Source organism: Heteronotia binoei, chromosome 19, assembly GCF_032191835.1.
Source record: "Heteronotia binoei isolate CCM8104 ecotype False Entrance Well chromosome 19, APGP_CSIRO_Hbin_v1, whole genome shotgun sequence".
NCBI classification, from domain to species: Eukaryota; Metazoa; Chordata; class Lepidosauria; order Squamata; family Gekkonidae; genus Heteronotia; species Heteronotia binoei.
In genome coordinates, this window is record NC_083241.1 from 19,227,405 (window position 1) to 19,246,507 (window position 19,103).

The 19,103-nt window shown below is 37.6% G+C and overlaps 1 protein-coding gene across 1 annotated transcript in view; it reads left to right on the top strand.

Moving 5' to 3' along the window:
* Positions 1–2,681, top strand: part of ABHD17C (abhydrolase domain containing 17C, depalmitoylase) — a 31,994-nt gene extending 29,313 nt beyond the window's left edge. The window contains exon 3 of the mRNA XM_060260274.1: positions 1,469–2,681. Within this exon, the coding sequence (XP_060116257.1) occupies positions 1,469–1,688 (220 nt within the window). The 3' untranslated portion in view covers positions 1,689–2,681. The remainder of the gene's footprint in view (positions 1–1,468) is intronic.
* The last annotated feature ends 16,422 nt before the right edge of the window (positions 2,682–19,103 follow it).

The window sequence follows — 19,103 nt, forward strand, 5'->3', positions numbered from 1 at the left end:
GGTTTTTCTAGCTGCAGAGCAGCATGGCCAGGAATACCAAGTAAGGCTCATGTGCTCTTCAAGCGCTGTCTCCTCACAAGGCAAAGTGGCTGAGCTGGCGGTGGAATGCCTTCCAAAATATTTTTGCAAGCTACAAATACTGAAATGCCTGACTTGGGAACAAATGGCACTTAGTATGCAAGAGGTTCATTGGAGAGGCTTCCCCACTGCTCCCTGCCAGCACAGACTGACAGCCCAGGCTTTATATAAAAGACCTATAAATAGATAACTTAGTGTGAGTGTTGTGCTGATTGGGAATAAGGCACATTTAGCAAGATGTGGACAGCAGCCATTAGGATGTATTTGCCTTAAATAATCCAGTGACAGTAGGGAGCACCATATTCCACTTTTAATACTTATATCCTGCTTTTCAACATTCGTGTTCAAAGGGACTTACAAATAAAAGTCTTTAACCAGTCTAGCAGCAGTTAGGTGCACAGTCTGGTAGAGCAAAACCAAGCTTTTAGGTAAAATTTTGAACCAAGGCCATGAGAAAATTATTTTCTCATGCTTTTGGTCTGAATTTCACCTGAATGGAGTCTCAGTAACAATATGAACACCAAGTGAGCATGGCTGTGGAAGGGGTGTTCCCATGCCAGGAACTTGTTTAATGTAAGAGCCATATAGAATACATGTCAGATGTTTGAGAGAGGAAGGAAGGAAGGAAAATAGATGGGGAGGGAGAGGTTAAAAAAACAACTTTAAATACCTTTGCCAGTCTGCTGGCTCATTTGGCAAAATAATTTAAAGAGAGAAATGCCTTCTCCAAGGCAGTTGACAAGGCAGTGGGGACTTGCTGGCTGGGGCTGATGGGAGTTGTACACAAAAAACATCTGGAGAGCCACTTTTCCCCACCCCTGTTTTGGAGGCTTGCATTCCACAAGACATGGCTCTTCTTATGTGGTTTTCGCCTTGACTGATTTTCCTCATTCCATTGGAAGGATAAAAAATGAGAAGGGCATGCTGTAATGAGAAGGGCACTGAGCACTTGGGGAAAGATGGTGAATAAAACCTCTTCCAGGAGAGGTTGCTCAGTCTTTATCCTGCTGGATCCCAGCACTGACTAGCACAAGAGCCTGAGAGTACTAGGGGTTAACAGCTGAGGGGCTGAGTTTTGTCCCAATCTCTGTGCTGTCCTCACTTTGGCACATCACAGGGCACAGGGGGGTGCCAGCCATGGGGTGCCACCTCATCTTTCCATTTTGCCCGAATGGCATCATAGAATGCAGTGATTCCTGTTCTGTGGCTGTATGTTGTCAGTGATAGTTGGATAACATCCTGTTTAGGAACCTTGTCCATTATTGCAGATAATCTCAAGAGCATATGCCAGAATCCCCCTCCCAGTACTTTGAAGATCCACAAGTGTATCTTATGACTGAACTAACATGGTTGCTTCTCTTCTGTCTTTGTTTTTTGTTCACATCCTCAGCATTGACAAGATTTCTAAGGTGTCCTCTCCTGTGTTGGTGATTCATGGTACTGAAGATGAAGTAATAGATTTCTCACATGGCCTGGCAATGTACGAGCGATGTCCTCGGGCGGTGGAACCCCTCTGGGTGGAAGGAGCAGGCCACAATGACATAGAGCTTTACGCACAGTATCTAGAACGGCTAAAACAGTTCATATCTCATGAACTTCCCAACTCTTGAGGAATCCCACTTAGTCTTTCTTTTTTTCTTTTCCTTTTCTTTCTCTCTTTTTGTTTTACCTCAGTTAACTGTGAATGGAAGAACTTAACCTGTTTTTTGCACATACATTAACTGGATTAGCTGTAGAAGCTTTATACTATGAAGAAATGCCCTATCATGAGGGTGAATGAGGTGCAAGTCTGAATTTTTTATAACAGAAAACAATTCTAACAGTCACTACTGTAATCTTCATATTTTTAAAACCTTCATTACCCTGGAAGAGTTGGATTGGTGAAGGAGAAGCTAATGGAATAGGAAGATACTAAATCTAGTGCAGTTCACATACTTACTCCCTCCTCCCTCCTTCCAACTTCAAGTCACTTAATTCCTGTAACTTTTTTCTTTAAAACCTTCCCACTCTTTTGAAAGTGAACAGTCTGGGGCTACAGTCTAAGAACATTCTACATGTAAAGTTTTTGGCTGTGCTATTGTAACTGGAAAGGGGGGGGGGGGGTTGGTGGTGTTTTCTCGTGATTTTTTTTTTAATCTTACTGACCTTCCTGAGTAAGTTATAATTAACTGACTTCCTAGGGAACATGCCTCCTTTCTAAATGGGTTTGGTTCTGAAACAAGCCTCACATCAATTTTGTGGATATTTGCAAGCTGAAATATTCTTTTAAAAATAAGTAAAATGGCTAAATACTTTAATTCTTTATACCTAAAAAAAATAAATGTGTAAATTTACTAAATCTGTTATTCAGATAATATTTGCAGCCTGAATAACTGCAATCTTAGGCATTTCCTTATGTAAAGCATTCCTTGTAGAGGTTTTTAAAAATATTGTACATAAGTGAATTTACATTATGCATAAAACTCTTGATTGATAGTTTAAATTTCAGTCTAGTTACCAATAAATTCTGGTTTGTATATGATTGAATACATTTTGTTACAATGAGTTTTTATTCCCTGCATTATTTTGCTATCAAAAATTTTATAAGGTTTCCAGGACAATTTTTTTTAAAATTACACATTTGTTTTTGATGAATTTATGTAAAACTGTCATTGAAACTGATCCTGTTGGGGTTTTTTTGGGGGGGAGGGGGAGGGGTGGAAATTTTATTCTGACACTGAAATTGCACAGAATATGCAAGATACTAAAAATCATTACACTAAGGGCCGCAAGATTCCCCCCCTCCCAGATCTGACAGTCTTAAATGTACTGTATGCCTCTGATGTAAAAAGATGGATCGCGATTGATTATGGTTTGTGTATCTGTTGGCAGAATGCAACAGTGATTGTAATGGAATAAAGGTTGCATGGAACAGAGAACATTGTCTCTTGTTTGGTCTTGTTCCAAGGATGAAAAGGTACCTGTATGCAGTAAAGCCCTATTGTTGTCCTGAAAAGGATGGAGTGAAGAACCAGCCTTTCATTTGGGCAGTATTATGCTACCACATTGGACATAGGCAGAGTGCTTGGGTATATGCTGGATTTGGGCCTACGGCTTATGTCCAAATCCCCACTTGGCATTGCTCATTGGTAGATCTTTTGGTCTCCACACAGAATGTCAGAGGAATGGGCCCTGGCATCTCCAAATTTGGGTAGCAGGGCTGCCAAAGCAGACATTTCTGGTTTAAGGAGGACTGATGGACTGACTGACTATAAGCCACAAATTTTACTGACTAGCTTTGGGTAAGCTCTCACCACAGTGGCCTCTCTACTTTATTTATTGTAGAACTCTTTCACATCAGCTGGTTCACCAGGGAATCCTGACTGGTTGCAAGCCTATTAATTCTCAATGCTGCTGTGTGAAAGCTAGAAAACACCCATTATTCCTTGGTCTGTGCACCTTGCAGGAGTAATTGGTAATGGTGAGCTAACGATCTTACAGGACGCTTCTCCATTATTACTGTCTGCCAAACTCAGGATTCTGTGGAACCTACATGGAACATCACCTTCCAAACTTATCTATGATCATTTTATGTGGGTTAGTCAGATGAACCCCACCTCAGTGTCAAGGGGTGGGGACTGTATATCCAGATGTTAACCTACAGTGGTGGTGGAAAGCGGTGTCAAGTTGCAGATGACTTATGGTGACTCTGTAGGAGTTTCAAGGCAATACCTATAGTAGTATAGTACTAAAACAGAAGCCTTTATCTTTTGAAGTGTGTGATGCAATTGTTTGGTTTTGCTGACTGGTGACTCAACCTGGGACTTGTTTTTTGATGATGGGAATGTGATTAACTCTCATTGGTGCCAGTATGCCTATCCCCTCTGATTTCTTAGAAGAGCAAATTCAAAATAATTACCATTATGTTCAAGTTTCATTTCAGTGCCTGGAACACGAGGTGAAAAGGGTGTTTTATCAATTCTGTGGATCAAATGAGCAGACCAGATGTGGAGATGGAGAAGGTTAGCAAGAAGAATAATTGCAGATTTATACCCCGCCCTTCTCTGAATCCGACTCAGAGCAGCTTACAATCTCCTTTATCTTCTCCCCCCACAACAGACACCCTGTGAGGTGGATGGGGCTGAGAGGCAGCTGCCCTTTCAAGGACAACCTCTGCAATAGCTATGGCTAACCCAAGGCCATTCCAGCAGGTGTAAGTGGAGGAGTGGGAAATCAAACCCAGTTCTCCCAGATAAGAGTCTGCACATTTAACCACTACACCAGACTGGCTCTCAAGATCATTTATACAATTATGTAGGGGAGAGTGGATGGAGACTCTCTCCCTCTCCCAAAATACTAGAACTCAGGGACACCTGCTAAAGTTGGTGGGCAATAGATTTGGGATGAACAAAAGGACGTATTTCTTTATTGAGTGATTAAAATGTGGAATTCACTGCCAGAGGATGTAGTGTTGCATAGACCGCTTTAAAAGATTAGACAGATTCACATAAGATAGGTGGCTAACCGGCCACAGTGACTAAAGGGAACTTCAACATTCAGAGACAGAAAGCCTAAATACTCAGTGGTAGGAGTTAACATTGGCCTCTATGACCTGTCATTGATCCTTCATAGTAATCAGTTGGCCACTGGGTGAGACAGAATATTGGATCGGATGAACCATTCTTCTTCCATACAGGTAAAGGTAGTCCCCAGTAATTGAATCATTACTGACCCATGGGGTGACATCACATCACCTTATTTCAGAGTAACTGGATGTAATAAATGGTTACATTATGGAAGGAAATGACTAATTGGCAAGTCAAAATGGGTGTAACAAACATACCAGAGTAGTAAGGAAAAGTATTTAATGAATTGAGAGCCAGCCAGTTAGGGGGGTAGGGGGGCTTTAAATGTAGTGCAACTCTGTCTTCAGTCCAAGTCTATTAAAATATGGTTGGGGGGGGGGGCGAGCATCGCAAGCTAATGGCAGACGCGGAATAAGCGAGCTCTGTATACCTCCTTCCCCTTTCAATGAATAAATCGACTCTATAAACTCCAATGACAACTAAAGCAAAAGGAAAACCGGTGCGACAAAAAAGAAACAGATCTTGGTAAGAAAAGCTGCGGTTTCAGACTACTTTCCGCCAGAAAACCTAAACAAGGTTAGTGGCCCGATCTCCTGTTCTCCGATCACGTGCAAAATGGCGCTCAGCCCTGTCCCCTCTCACCTCAATCAGCCAACTTCCCCAGCGACTCCCGGGTATGCAGAAGATGGCCCAATCAGTCATAGAGACCTGGACCTTTTACGCCTTGACATACACAAGTACTTCAAAGAAACTATAGCTGAGCATATCGGTCCTCTAAAAGCACAGGTGCAAGAATTAACTGAGGATCTTGCAACTACCGCCAAAATAGCGGAACAATCAGCGGAGTTGGGGATGTCCATCAAAAAAGACTTGGTCAATATCAAAAGCAATGAAAACAAGCCTCAGGATAGAATCTTAATTTTGGAGAATAAATGGAGAGCTTTAAACCTGAAGCTACGTGGGATTGATGAAGGGGCTGAGGATAAAAGTGATTTGCTATTGTTTATTGCGGGCTGGCTGCAAGAAAAGTTTTCGTTCCAAGGCAACATGGCGAATAAGAGTGCAGAGGTTGGGGTCTAGAAAATCGCTGCGAAGCAACTTTACTAGAGACATTTTAGTGCAATTTTCCAATCCTAGAATTAAGGAAATGATTTTGCAAAAGGCAAGACAGAGTGATGCTTTAATGTATAATGGGAAAAGGGTATTATTTCTTCTGGACTTATCTCCTGAAGCACTAGAGAAAAGACGCAATTTGAGGATCATTACGAATAAACTGCATACAAACAACTTGAGAGTCCGTTGGAGCCCAACGTCCGAGATTTTGCTCTATAAAAATGGCGTCTTACATAGAGTTTATGATGCGTAGTCAGGGATCCAATTAATGGCCGCCTTATCACTCAAGCTCACTCCGGAAGAGAAGGACGACTTGCGGAAGATGTTTCCGGCGTCGGGAGACCAAGCACCCGATGAAGACGGAGCTGTTTAGTCGTTGTCTTCCTCATCTTACTTTCGTTCCATGTTACTGTTCCCGGGCTTTGTTTGACTGTCGGGAGCCTGGTAAAGAGCTTCTTCGAGTTTAAAATTAGGCAGTAAATCAATGTGCAGGGGGGTCGGAAGGGGCTTTGACGGTAGAGCACTGACTTTAGTTTTGACATTGGCAAGCCCCCCCTTCTTTTTCTTTTCTTTCCTAGCTTGCTGTTTATGCCCCGCCTATACTGTTATTGTTAATAGTTAGTGCATAGTATTTAAACAACGTTACCCAATATAATGAACTGTTGTGGGGATTTTTTTTGCTTGTTTTTTTGTCTTTTTCTCTCTTTAGGTGACTACTCTTTTTGAATGGAAGCTTATTTCTAGCTTATTCAGTAAGAGGCTCTTGGCTGGTATATGAACTAAAAAATCTTTATTTGAGATTGATCTTTATTTCTTTCAAGGAAAAATGAAATTTTTAGCATGTCATTAAATGCAGACTTAATCAATTTTTTGCTTTTATAATATTTAAGTAACTAGTTAGAGAGTGAATGTGTGTGTGTGTATGTATATGTGTGTGTATGAGTGTATGTGTATATATATATATTTATTTATTATTTGTTTGTTTGTTTTGTTTTATTTTATTTTTTCAAAAAGAGAAGGAAAATCCCCAAACAGATGTAAGCCTGTATTGTTATAATGTCTCAATTGAAGCAAGAGGATAATTCACTATTATTTGTTGAAAATGACTCATAGTTCTTTAAGCTTAAAATCAAAATTTTACTATTTTTAGAGGTTTGTCTTTTTGTCTTAGGTCTCACATCCCAAAACTTAGTAATGAATTGATATCGTGTAGAGTGAATTGTTAAGACTATTTATTTATTTATTTTTACATATATATGTGGGGGGGGGGGGGAAAGAGAGAGAGAGGGAGGGAGGGGGAAGGGTGGGGGGACAAGGATGGGGAAGAGGGGGTTTAAGTGCTTAATTAAATTCTACGTAGTTTAACATGGGCTAGAGATTTGATCCATGATGCAGCTTCAATCCTCGAGCCCATACAAATTTTTTCAAAGGTTCTTTGGATTTAAAGCAACCAATTTGGTTAAGTATGAGTTGTTTTTTTTAAATTATAAAAAAAATGAACAAAAATGGATAAAAATAAACAAAAAATGAGAGAGAGAAAGGGAAAGGAGATATAAGGAAACTGGAGAATTGTTATAGTATTTTGGATGTTAGAGGCAGCATAATACCTGCAATTTGAGGTAAACAATGACTCTGTATTTGTTTATGTTGCATACACTTACTTATCACTGCCTTTAAGAAGCCTTTATGTTACAAGGGTGAGAGTACTGATAGCTACTATTGTTGTTGTCAATGTTTGATGGAGTTTGTTACTTAATGATTATATTGGGGAGGGAGGGGGAGTTTGGATTTTAATTAACTCCTTGAAGGTTATTTGCGCCCTCCTGGGAGAAGTGTAGAAGTTTCAAAATAGGGAAACCTAAGAGTGTTTTCCCTGACGTCTTTGTTTAAAAGAGGTTTCGAAATGTTACCTGAATTAGGATTTTCAATAAATTAGTTTAGTCACAGTTTACCTTTCTATAAGCTATTTTGGAAAGGTAAAGTTCGTTTTGTCTTTTTATTTTCCTTTTCCTTTGTGGTGCTTGTTTTGGTTTTTACTTTAAAAAAAACTATATATAAATATATCGTTTTGTAATTTCTCCATTTTGATTTAATCCTTTGTCAATTTAATTTGTGTTAGTTTTTGAGGGACATTACAGTAGGTCGCTCCGAGGTACCACAGTCAAATCTTAGGTAGTTGGTGCATCTTAATCTTTTATCAGCCTAACCATGTCTAGGGATATTAAAGTTCTTACCTGGAACTGCAGAGGTTTTAAAAACCCTATAAAAAGGGCTCGCATTTCTAATTTTCTGGCCGAAGAGAGACCTCAAATAGTTTGTCTTCAGGAAACCCATGCAAAAAAGCAAACTTCTTCCTTATTACGTTCCAGATGGTTTAACCAAATTTTCCAAGCCACAGGGACTTCAAAAGCGCGGGGAGTGGCAATCCTAATTTCTAAAACTGTGTCCTTCAGTGAGCAAGATACGAAAGCTGACCCCAAAGGCAGATTTGTATTTGTCAAAGGTATTCTAAATGGCAATCCATTAACAATCGCATCTATTGCGGACGATGCAATTTTCTATTTAACTAAACCCTTTCAGTCAATTAGCTCATTACTCCATCAAATCAAAAAGTTCAGTGTGGTATCCGGATTTACTATAAATTATACAAAATCTGAATTGTACCCTATAGTTCTGTTGCCAACCTCCAGACAGAAATTAACAAACGCTTTTCCTTTTAAATGGGTACAAAAGTCTTTTAGACACTTGGGAATTCAGATACCATTGAATTTACAAGACCTTTATTCTGTAAATTATAAGCCTCTTGATAGCTCTATAAAATCAAACATGGAACAATGGGGTAAAATTAATCTAACCTTGCTGGAAAAAATAGATATGATTAAAACCTTTGTACTTCCTAGATATTTATTCCTATTCTATAACTTACCATGTTATATCCCTTCTAAAGAATTCAAGGATAAACAAAACCTTATTTCTAAATTTTTATGGTCACATAAAAAACCTAGATTTCAATTTAAGTTAATGACTAGACCAACAAAACAGGGTGGGTTAGGCTTGCCTAATTTAGAGGCTTACTATTTGGCCGCTAACTTAAAAAATATATTATGGTATGCAATGAAGGACTGTGATAAAGCTTGGGTGAATATTGAAGCATCCTATTTATTAGGGGACCAACTGTGGGAAGCCATCTGGAATACTCCAAATGATAGGCACTTCATTTCCAAGGACAATCCTTATTTAACCCTAACATTAAAGATATGGGACAAATACAAAAAAACTCTAATACCATCTATTTCACCGATGGCAAGCTTCCTAGGACAATCCTGGTTTAAACCAGGTCGGGGTACATATGATTTTAAAATCTGGAGGGAGGCTGGTATACATCAGTTTCAAGACATTATTAAAAACAAACGAATGTTGACTAAAACGCAACTAGAAACCCAATATAACATAAATATACCATGGTTTCAATACCAGCAACTTCATTATGTCCTACACAATCCTAGGATCATAGATATAATAGATAGACCGTTAACACCATATGAAAACCTGTTAAAAAGAAGTCCCAAACAGGCTAGAACTTTTTCAACTATTTATAATCTTCTTAATTTTAAAAGTTGGTCCGAAATTACTAGTCAACAAAAGGCTTGGGAAAAGGATTGTGGTATACCATTTACTTTAGAACAATGGCAGACTATATGGGAACCCCCTCTCTATAATACTTTTTAAAATTAAAACTTCAGAATTATAAACTCTTCTCAAGGTGGTATCTGACGCCTAAGAAGCTATTTCTGTCACATATAAAACCCAACCCTGAATGCTGGAAACACTGTAGGCAGGAAGGGTCCTTTTTACATTGCTGGTGGCTGTGCCCGGAAATTAATAATTTTTGGAAGGAGATTAAAAAAACAGTAGACAATATTGTTGAGGGTAATATTCCTTTTACCCCAGAGTCAATCCTTCTGAACTACTGGCCAAATTTAAAACTTTCTTCAGTAAAGAAGGAGTTGGCAGCTTTATTACTCATGGCGGCCAAGCTTTTGATAGCGCAACATTGGAAGAGTGATGTGTCTCCTAATAAACAACAATGGATGTCCAAAGTATGGGAAATAGCAGCATTAGATAAACTAGCTATCTAGTGAATGATTTACCACAGAAAGACAACAATTTTATTGAAAAATGGTTCCCATTTTTAAATTATATTAGCTTGGATGATGAATTTGAAAAATGCATTCCAAAAAAATACATAACCTTCTCATACTACTAAATTTCTTCTTAATTTGGAAAAAAAGATAGGATACATTGTGAAATAATATACTTGAAACATGGATGGTAAATGCTTAGATATGTATTAACAGAAGACTGTAAGAGTACTCTTTATGTTGTTTTAGTATTTATCTGTGTTATTGTTTATTATGTTTAATGTCTAGGAATATTTTGTTTAGAAAAATTAATAAAAATTTAAGTGTGAAAAAAAAAAAACAATCGCATCTATTTATTCACCAAACAGTGGCCAACTGGAATTCCTGGAGGAAACCTTTTCTGATCTGATAGATTTCAAGCAAGGAGAACTTATCATCGGAGGTGACCTTAATTACATTGTTGATTCAGCTCTGGACAAGTCGGGTCGTACAGGGACTAAGCGCAGTTCTCCCAAGAAGTCAGGTTTACATGGTCTTTTACTTTCCTTTAACTTGGTAGACATCTGGAGGACACTAAACCAAGGAGCAAGAGACTATACCTTTTTTTCTCACGTCCATAATTCCTATTCCAGAATTGATTATATTTTAATTTCCCCTAATATTTTAAAATTTGTTCACAGTGCAAACATAGGCTCTAGAACTATCTCCGACCATTCTTGGGTGTCTGGGGTGTTGACTTTTGTAGATTCTGATAACAAAGGTCCAACTTGGTCTTTAAACAAACTCCTTCTGTCTAAGGAAAGTGTTTGTGAGAAAGTTAGAAAATCAATTCAGGACTACTTTTTATATAATGGAAACTGCGGAGTTTTGCAACATCTGATTTGGGATGCATTTAAAGCTGTGCTCAGAGGGAATATAATTTCCATTGCTGCGGCATGCCACAAGAACAGATGTAAAGCTATTTTGGAGCAACAACTTAAGATTGCCGAATTGGAAAAGAAACACATGAAATACGGGGGGGGGGGGGGGAATATTTAAAAAAACTTTCACTTGAAAGAAACAAATTAGAACTGATTGAAACCTCAGACATACAAAAAAAATTGTTGTATCTGAAACAGAAATTTGTTACTAAAACTTCGAAATCTCTCAGATTTTTAAAGTTTAGGTTACACCAACAGTGCGCAACTACAATAATTCATTCTATACGTTCATCCCAAGGAGAGGTTTACGTCACTCCTAAGGATATCACTGGTGCGTTTCAGGAATACTACTCCTCCCTCTACTCGTCCTCTGTTGATAGTATAGTAGATTTTAAAACATTTTTAAAAACACTAATTTTGACAGAAAATTAACTAAAGAGCATGCTGACTTTGTAGACAGACCGATTTCGGAATCGGAAGTTCTGGAGGCATTATCCTCTATAAAAAACAATAAGGCAACGGGGAAAGACGGGTTCCCAGTGGAATTTTATAAAAAGTTCAGTTCTGATGTGTTACAACCTCTTCTAAAAACTTGCAACCTCGCTATGAAAACTGGTGTCCTTCCGGATTCATGGAAGGATTCCAAAATGATAGTGATACACAAAGAAGGCAAGGATAAACAAAACCCCAAATCCTACAGACCGATTTCAATTCTGAATCATGATTTCAAAATTTTTTCAACTATTCTGGCCCGTAGATTAAATAAAATTATTTGCTCCTACGTACACTCTGATCAGGCAGGATTCATTCCTGGACGTTCTATCTCAGACAATATTAGGAGAACTCTTAATCTAATACATTTTGTCAAGACAGCTAAAATACCTTCCTTAATTCTTTCTTTGGACGCAGAAAAAGCGTTTGATATGCTAGAAATCAATTATTTAAAAGCTGTTTTAAACTACATGGGATTTGGCCCAAATTTTTTAAATTCCATTTCGGCTATCTACAAAGATCCTAAAACACAATTAACTATTAATAATCATAGATCGGATGAAATTCATTTATCAAGTGGTACACGTCAAGGTTGTCCGCTTTCTCCAATTTTGTTTGCCATCTCGTTGGAACCTCTGGCCCACTTAATACGGTCGGATCCTGATATTGACAGCATTATGGTAAGAGGTACCTCCCATAAAATTAGTCTTTTTGCTGACGACACTGTTTTTTATCTGAGCAACACATTGAATTCGTTAACCAAATTAATGAAGACTTTAACATCATTTAAAGAATTCGCAGGCTTTACCATTAACATGTCTAAATCAGAGATTTATCCGATTCACGTTCCTCCAGATGTCTACCAACAATTAGAATTTTCTTTTCCGTTTAAATGGGTTACTAAATCATGGCGCCATCTAGGCATCTATATACCTTTGGACCAATCTAAGTTATTTGAAGCAAATTATAAACAACTTTTTATAACCACCAGAACTAATTGGGCTAAGCTTCAGCTTTCGTTCTACCTAAGTTTCTTTTTTTATTCCAAAATCTTCCTATTCCTATAACAAGTAGTGATATGAAATCTTGGCAAAAATGCTTCTCCCTTTTCATATGGAATAACAAGAGAACAAGGATTTCGTACCAAGTTCTGTCTAAACCTACGGTTAAGGGTGGGTTGGCTGCACCAATATTGAACAGCTACTATGTGGCAGCCCAACTTTGCAATGTTTTACTTTATGCCAGAAAGGAATGTCAGATACCATGGATCCAAATTGAATCTGCGAGTATATACCCTGTACGTCTAAATGAATTCCTTTGGAATACTAAAGCTGAAAGGAGTAAAATATTGTTGAATAATCCTTTTTTGCGCTGCACCTTAGAGATCTGGGATAAATATAGAAATCTTGTGGTCCAGCCCTCCACTCCAGTAATGGCCTTTTTGGGTCAGTACTGGTTTCTTCCAGGAATTTCTTTTTTTTTTTCTTGCAAATAGATAACTTTTATTTACAAGAAAGAAAAAACCACATAACATTACAAAATAACAACATAACATAACAACATAACAAGCAACAAAGTAACATAAACAACATAAATACCAAACACGATCCCACCTATCAACAAACACATTCTCACTCCCCAATCATACAAGGAGCATTTGGGGTCCATCAATTTACAAACTCTATTACTCCATATCTAATCCAAATCTAATCCTTTACCTTTCACCCAAAGATAAACTGGATTCCAAGTCTCATTACATTTTTTCATATTACCCTCTTGTAGTCTTGTGGTCAGCGTATCCATCTCTGCGGCTTCTAATAATTTTGCAATAAATTCCTCCCTGAATTCTTTGATAAATTCCTCCCTGTTTGGTATTATGGTCGTCTTCCAATATTTAGCATAAAGTATTCTTGCTATAGTAACTATATGCAATAATACCTTGCTGGTGGTCTTAGGAAGGATGTTTCTACAAATACCTAAGAGGTACAAAACCTTTCTCTTTGTCATTTTGATATTTAGACTTAACTTGACATTGCAGCCACCAGTCTAATTTACTAATTTCTTCCAATTTCAAATTATTTTGGTTATCTAATAAGTTTTCATACGCATTATGACTTTCCCACCTAAACAGATTCGGGTGTGTGGACGCTTCTATAGGCGATAACCATAAAGGAGTATATGTATACTTGCTCCTGATCTCAAGCCACACTCTAAATAAAGATTTTCTTATTTCATGCCTTAGAAAAAGACTACCTTTAGATGGGTTTTGGTACCAAAGATAGTTATGCCAGCCTCTCTCTAGTCCTGCTCCTTCGATGACCAGCAACCGTTTGTTCCCTAAAGTAAGCCAATCTCTAAGCCATACAATACAGCATGCTTTGTGATATAAGTTCCAGTCTGGAAATGAAAAACCTCCTCTAGATTTGCAATCTTGTAACACTTTGAGCTTAATTCTGGGCTTCTTGCCCTGCCATATGAATTCCGCGATCATTTTATTAAGTTGGTGAAAAAATATCTTTGACAAAATAATTGGGGCCATCTGAAAGAGGAACAAAATTCTGGGTAGGATGTTCATTTTAATCTTTGCAACTCTGCCCAAGAGCGAAATTTGTAGACCCGTCCATCTGTTTAAATCGGAGCGGATTTCTTTTAATATTTTTTCATAATTATCACGGTAGAGATCTTTTAAGTCATTTGTAAATTGGATTCCTAAATATCTTATTTTCTTTTCACATTTAAAGCCAGATTTTATTTCTAATTGTAGAATTTGTTCTTTATTCAGGTTTTTTGTCAGGAATTTGGTTTTTTGCATGTTAACTTTAAAGCCAGATACTTCACTGTATTGTTTTAATCTTTCCTTCAATTGATCTATCGATGACATTGGGTCTTCCAATATACATAGTAGATCATCCGCAAAGGCTTGTATCTTGAATTCCTCACTTTTGATTTTGGTACCTTTAATCCTGTTGTCGTCTCTTATTTTTTTTGTTAAGAATTCTAAAGTTGCGATAAAGAGCAGTGGAGATAATGGACATCCTTGTCTAGTACCTTGTTCTATTTCAATTAGTTCCATTCTGGTTCCATTAAAATTAACTCTTGCATTCTGTTGGCTAAATTTATCCCTGCAACCCATTGCTACTAATGATTTTAAAATAAAATTCCAATTAACTCTGTCAAATGCTTTTTCAGCATCAATCATTATCCCAGCAAACTGTTTCTCTGGGTGCTCTTTGTAGTGCTCCATCAGATTTGATAATAATCTCACATTTTGTCTCATTAACCTCCCTGGTACAAACCCAGTTTGATCTTCATGTATGACTGATGTAATTACCTTCTTGAGTCTGTTTGCCAGGATTGTCGCAAAAATTTTGTAATCGCTGTTTAATAGTGAAATGGGTCTGTAATTTTTGATGTCAACAGGGTCAGTTCCTTCTTTATGTATTAAAGAAATAAGCGCTTCTGTCAGAACTTGGATGAACTTCAGAAGAGTCCAATACTTGTTGCAAGTTAGGAATCTTGATTAGAAGAACTACAGTACTATAGTAACGAAATAACAGTAATGGCGATTCTGGGCAGTTGGTTACATTTTATGCCCACAGCAAAGCATAATAAAACAATAATTCACACGGGTCCCAAGCGGTTGTCTCTCCTTCCCAGCCTTCGTTATCAGCAAAGGAGGATGCCCCCCTATTGTGAAGGCCAAACGGCTCGGCTTCAAAGGGCACCTGTGGATGTTAAGCAGAGACTCTCTGCCGCCTGTCTTACTGCCCTAAATATTTGGCATAGCAGAGAGGCCCGGGTCAATGACCGCTGTCAGCTTTCTAAGTTACAACATGGAGGCAGTTTGGCTAAGCAAAGAAATCACAGTTACAAGTTCTGACAGCTTCTTGCCAAGAGGCCGGGATCTCATTAAATTCTTGAATTTCCTCTATTACATTCTTGTATGGAATTAGAAAAATTTCTTCAAAGGTTTTGAAAAATTCAATAGGAAGCCCATCTGGGCCCGGTGCTTTATTCTGTTTTTGATATTTTATTGCTTCAGCAATTTCGTGTAGCGTAATCGATTTTCCTAAGTTCTCTCGTTCTTTAGATATCCGGTTAATATTAACACTTCCTATATAGTCTTCTTGCCTTTGATCTGGGATTTCCTGTCTTTTATATAGTCTTTGATAGAATTCTTGGATAATTATTTTCATCTGGTTATTTTGTGTTACTTCTTCTTTCTTTTCATTTTCCAAAGACCTTATGATCTTTTTTTCTCTCTCTTTCTTCAGTTTGTAAGCCAGCCATCTACTGATTTTATTCGCATTTTCAAAGTGGCTTTGTTTTGCCCACTTCAAGTTCTTCTCCACCTCTTCTGTAAGCAGTAGGTTCAGTTGATGTTGGATAGCTAGAATCTTAAATCTCTTTCGTGTTCTTCTTCTTTTGTTGTTTCTCTTGCTCCTTCAATTTAACTACAAGTTCACTATACGATTTCATACGTTCTCTCTTCCTCCTGGCCGTGTATTGTATTGCGATTCCCCTGAAGAATGCTTTAAATGCATCCCAGATTAAATGCATCTTGGTACCTTTGTTAAGATTATGATAAAAAAATTCTTTTATTTCTTTCTTTGCTTTTTCTACAAACTTCAATTCTTTCAATATTTGTAAGTTAAGAGTCCAACGGAAATTTTTCTGTGTTTTTAACAGGTTTATCTGAATTGGATTGTGGTCTGCAAAAGTTCTGGGTAATATGTCCGCTTGGTTAAGGGACAAGATCAAGTCTGCTGATAGCCAACACATATCGATCCTTGACCAACATTTATGTGCTGGGGAATAGTGCGTGTAATCCTTCGTTTGCGAGTTTTTGGTCCTCCATGCATCCACCAAGTTAAGTTCGTCAGCCATTTTCAAAAAGGTTTTAGGGAGAGTGCTACGAAGTTTTTCTTCTTTTTTTCCCCCTCAAACTTTTTATCTTTTTCTAACTCAAATACTGCATTATAGTCGCCAATAATGCAACAATTTTTCGAATCAAATTCCATTAATTTTTCATGTAACGTCTTGTAAAATCTTTCCAAATTCTCGTTCGGTGCATAGATATTCCCCACAATCATTTTGTCACCATTAAGTTCTAATTGAATAATTATTATTCTTCCCAACTTATCAGAATATAGACAGTTCAATTTAATATGTTTCTGCACATAAATAGCGACTCCTTTTTTCTTTTTCTCTGGGTCTGACGATTGGTACAATGTACCCAGTTTGCTGTTTTGTAAGTATTTAACGTCATCTTCCTTAATATGAGTTTCCTGTAGACAAATTATTTGAGAGTCTATTTTTTTCAATTGCTGAAAAATCCTTTTCCTTCTTCCTGGTTCATTTAAACCGTTAACATTAATTGAAATTATTTGTAATCCCGTCTTTGAATTCATTTTGATGGTTCAATACTATCTGGAGTTTTCCTTGAGTTCTTTTTCGATTGTAATCTTGTTTTAACTCCTCCTGGAATCTTCTGGAGGTCTTCTTTATTTGTTTTCTTCAATGTTTCTCCTTCTTCTGGTTCTTCTCCCGTTTCTGTTTCTGATTCACCATTACTTGAATCAACAAATTTTTCCCAGAAGTCTTCCAGCTTATCAATAGAGGTTATATTATATCTTCTAGTCTGATATAAGAAGAATATCCCCTCCGGGACTAGCCATTTGAATTGTATAGAGTGTTTCAGTAGCCAAAATGTGAGTTTGCGGTATTTAAATCTCCGTTGTCTTATTCTCTGAGCACCTTAATACTTACATCCTTCCACTTTAGTTCGCATTCCCTTGCTTTCTTCAAAAATTTTTCACATGTTGTTGTACGGGTAAATTTAACTTGGACTTCCCTTGGTAGATTAAATTTTCTCGTGTAGTTGGAAGAAACTCTTTTGGCCCAATCAATGTCTCCTTTTCCTTCTTCTAGTAGGTCTTCTTCATCTATAATTAATATATCTAGAATTTTGTTCATTATATCCTCCTCTTTTTCTTCCGGAATATTTTGGAAATGCAGTATATATGCGGCCTTCTCCATTTCCAATTTTATTATTCTTTCGTCTAAATCTGTCATAGACGCTTTGTTCTCCCGCGCCAAATTAGTTGTTTCCTTCTCCTTTTCTTCTATTTTTTCTACCTTGGCAGATAGGTTATGTATTTGCTGTGTATTAACTAATAGTTGTTTTTTAAAGTCTTCTACTTGTTTGTTGGTTTTTTCTATTTGACCCATCAAGTCGACTTTCATAGTCTCCAAAGCTTCCTGATTTTGTTTAAATCCTTCTGTTACAATTTGTTGTAGTTTCTCCAGCGCGTCTTGGTTAACAGATACTGAGGTTATTTTCCCCCCACCCCCTGGGGGGGGGGTACCTTGACCAAACTTCTTCACCTTGGCTTCCATTTCTAACTAGAATTAACAGTTCCTTTCTCAATTTCCTGTTCCTTTTTATAAATTGCCCTCTTGTGGCTTCAAATATTCTTTTCTCCAAACAGTTCAGACAGTTCTCACCAAACTATTAAGTTTATAATGTCATAGGTCTATAAGTACCAGTGTTACCAAATTCCCAAATATTGTTTATAATATCTTATTCAATAATCTAATAATTGCTCACCCATTAATACCTAAAAAAACCATTTCATTTTATCCATACTTAAGACAATTCAACTAATTAATATACCTAAATCAATTCAAAAAAATACTTAAATCAATTCATTAAGTTCATTAAGTTATCAATTACTTATCTAACCCAATAACTACTACTATTACAAACAAGAAATTCATTTTAACATCATTAATCACTTCTATTTTAAAAAAAGGAAAAAACCACCCCTTCACCACTTATTTATTTTATTTATTTATTTATCTAAGATTTATATCCCGCCCTTCCCACTAGGTGGCTCAGGGCGGTATAAATATTAATATTTATACTATTATTGTATCAATCTTAACTATTCCCTCCTACCAACAGTAAACAGCAGTTAAATATTAAATAATGTTATTTAAAATTCTTACAGTTCTTGCACAATATCTAATATGGCCACGTGGGTTAGCTGCTTTCTTAGCCCCACACTGAATACTGTCCAACCTTAAACAGACACTGTCCAACTCAGTCCAACCTTCTCTCTTCACCGTCTTTTCTTCTTTCTCCTACTGCCGCCTTCTTTCTTCCTTCTTCCAACTATCTCCTTCCTCTGCTTCTACTATGCTTCTACTATGTCTGATGTCTCTCTCACATTGCTGTTAAACTGTTCATAAGCCCATCTTCGGCGGGGAAACAGCCGCAGTGCAGTCACCACTAAAAACTGTTTCCTCACCCGTATGCAAAATTATATCCAAAGCTCTTCGTCCTTCTTCTTTTATTTTTCAACTTCTTCCCCTAGACAATTCTCTGTTTTCTCTATTTCTCCAAGTTTAATGAGTTCGTACAGTCTTTACTCTATTTTATCTTCTTACTGTCTGGAGACGAGATTCCCCCTCTTCCGCTTTCCTAGCCGCTTAAGCCGCCATTAAACCTCGTCGTCTTCCAGCCTCCGCGCCATCCGCTTCAACCCCGTCTCTTTCACTTTCAATTCTCTCTTTTTCCTTTCCTTCCAAATCTTAATTCCCCTTTCTTTCACCAATTCTGACCTTACAAACTATTTTCCTCTCTCAGTTCCTCTGCTTTCCCTCTTTTCATCTAGCTCCCGCTCGGCCCAAACACTCACCGGTCTTCATATGGTCACCGTGCGTCTCTGCCGGCTGCTGTCCGCTTCTCTCCAGACTTTCCAAGCTCCACGGGCTTCGGCTTCGGCTTA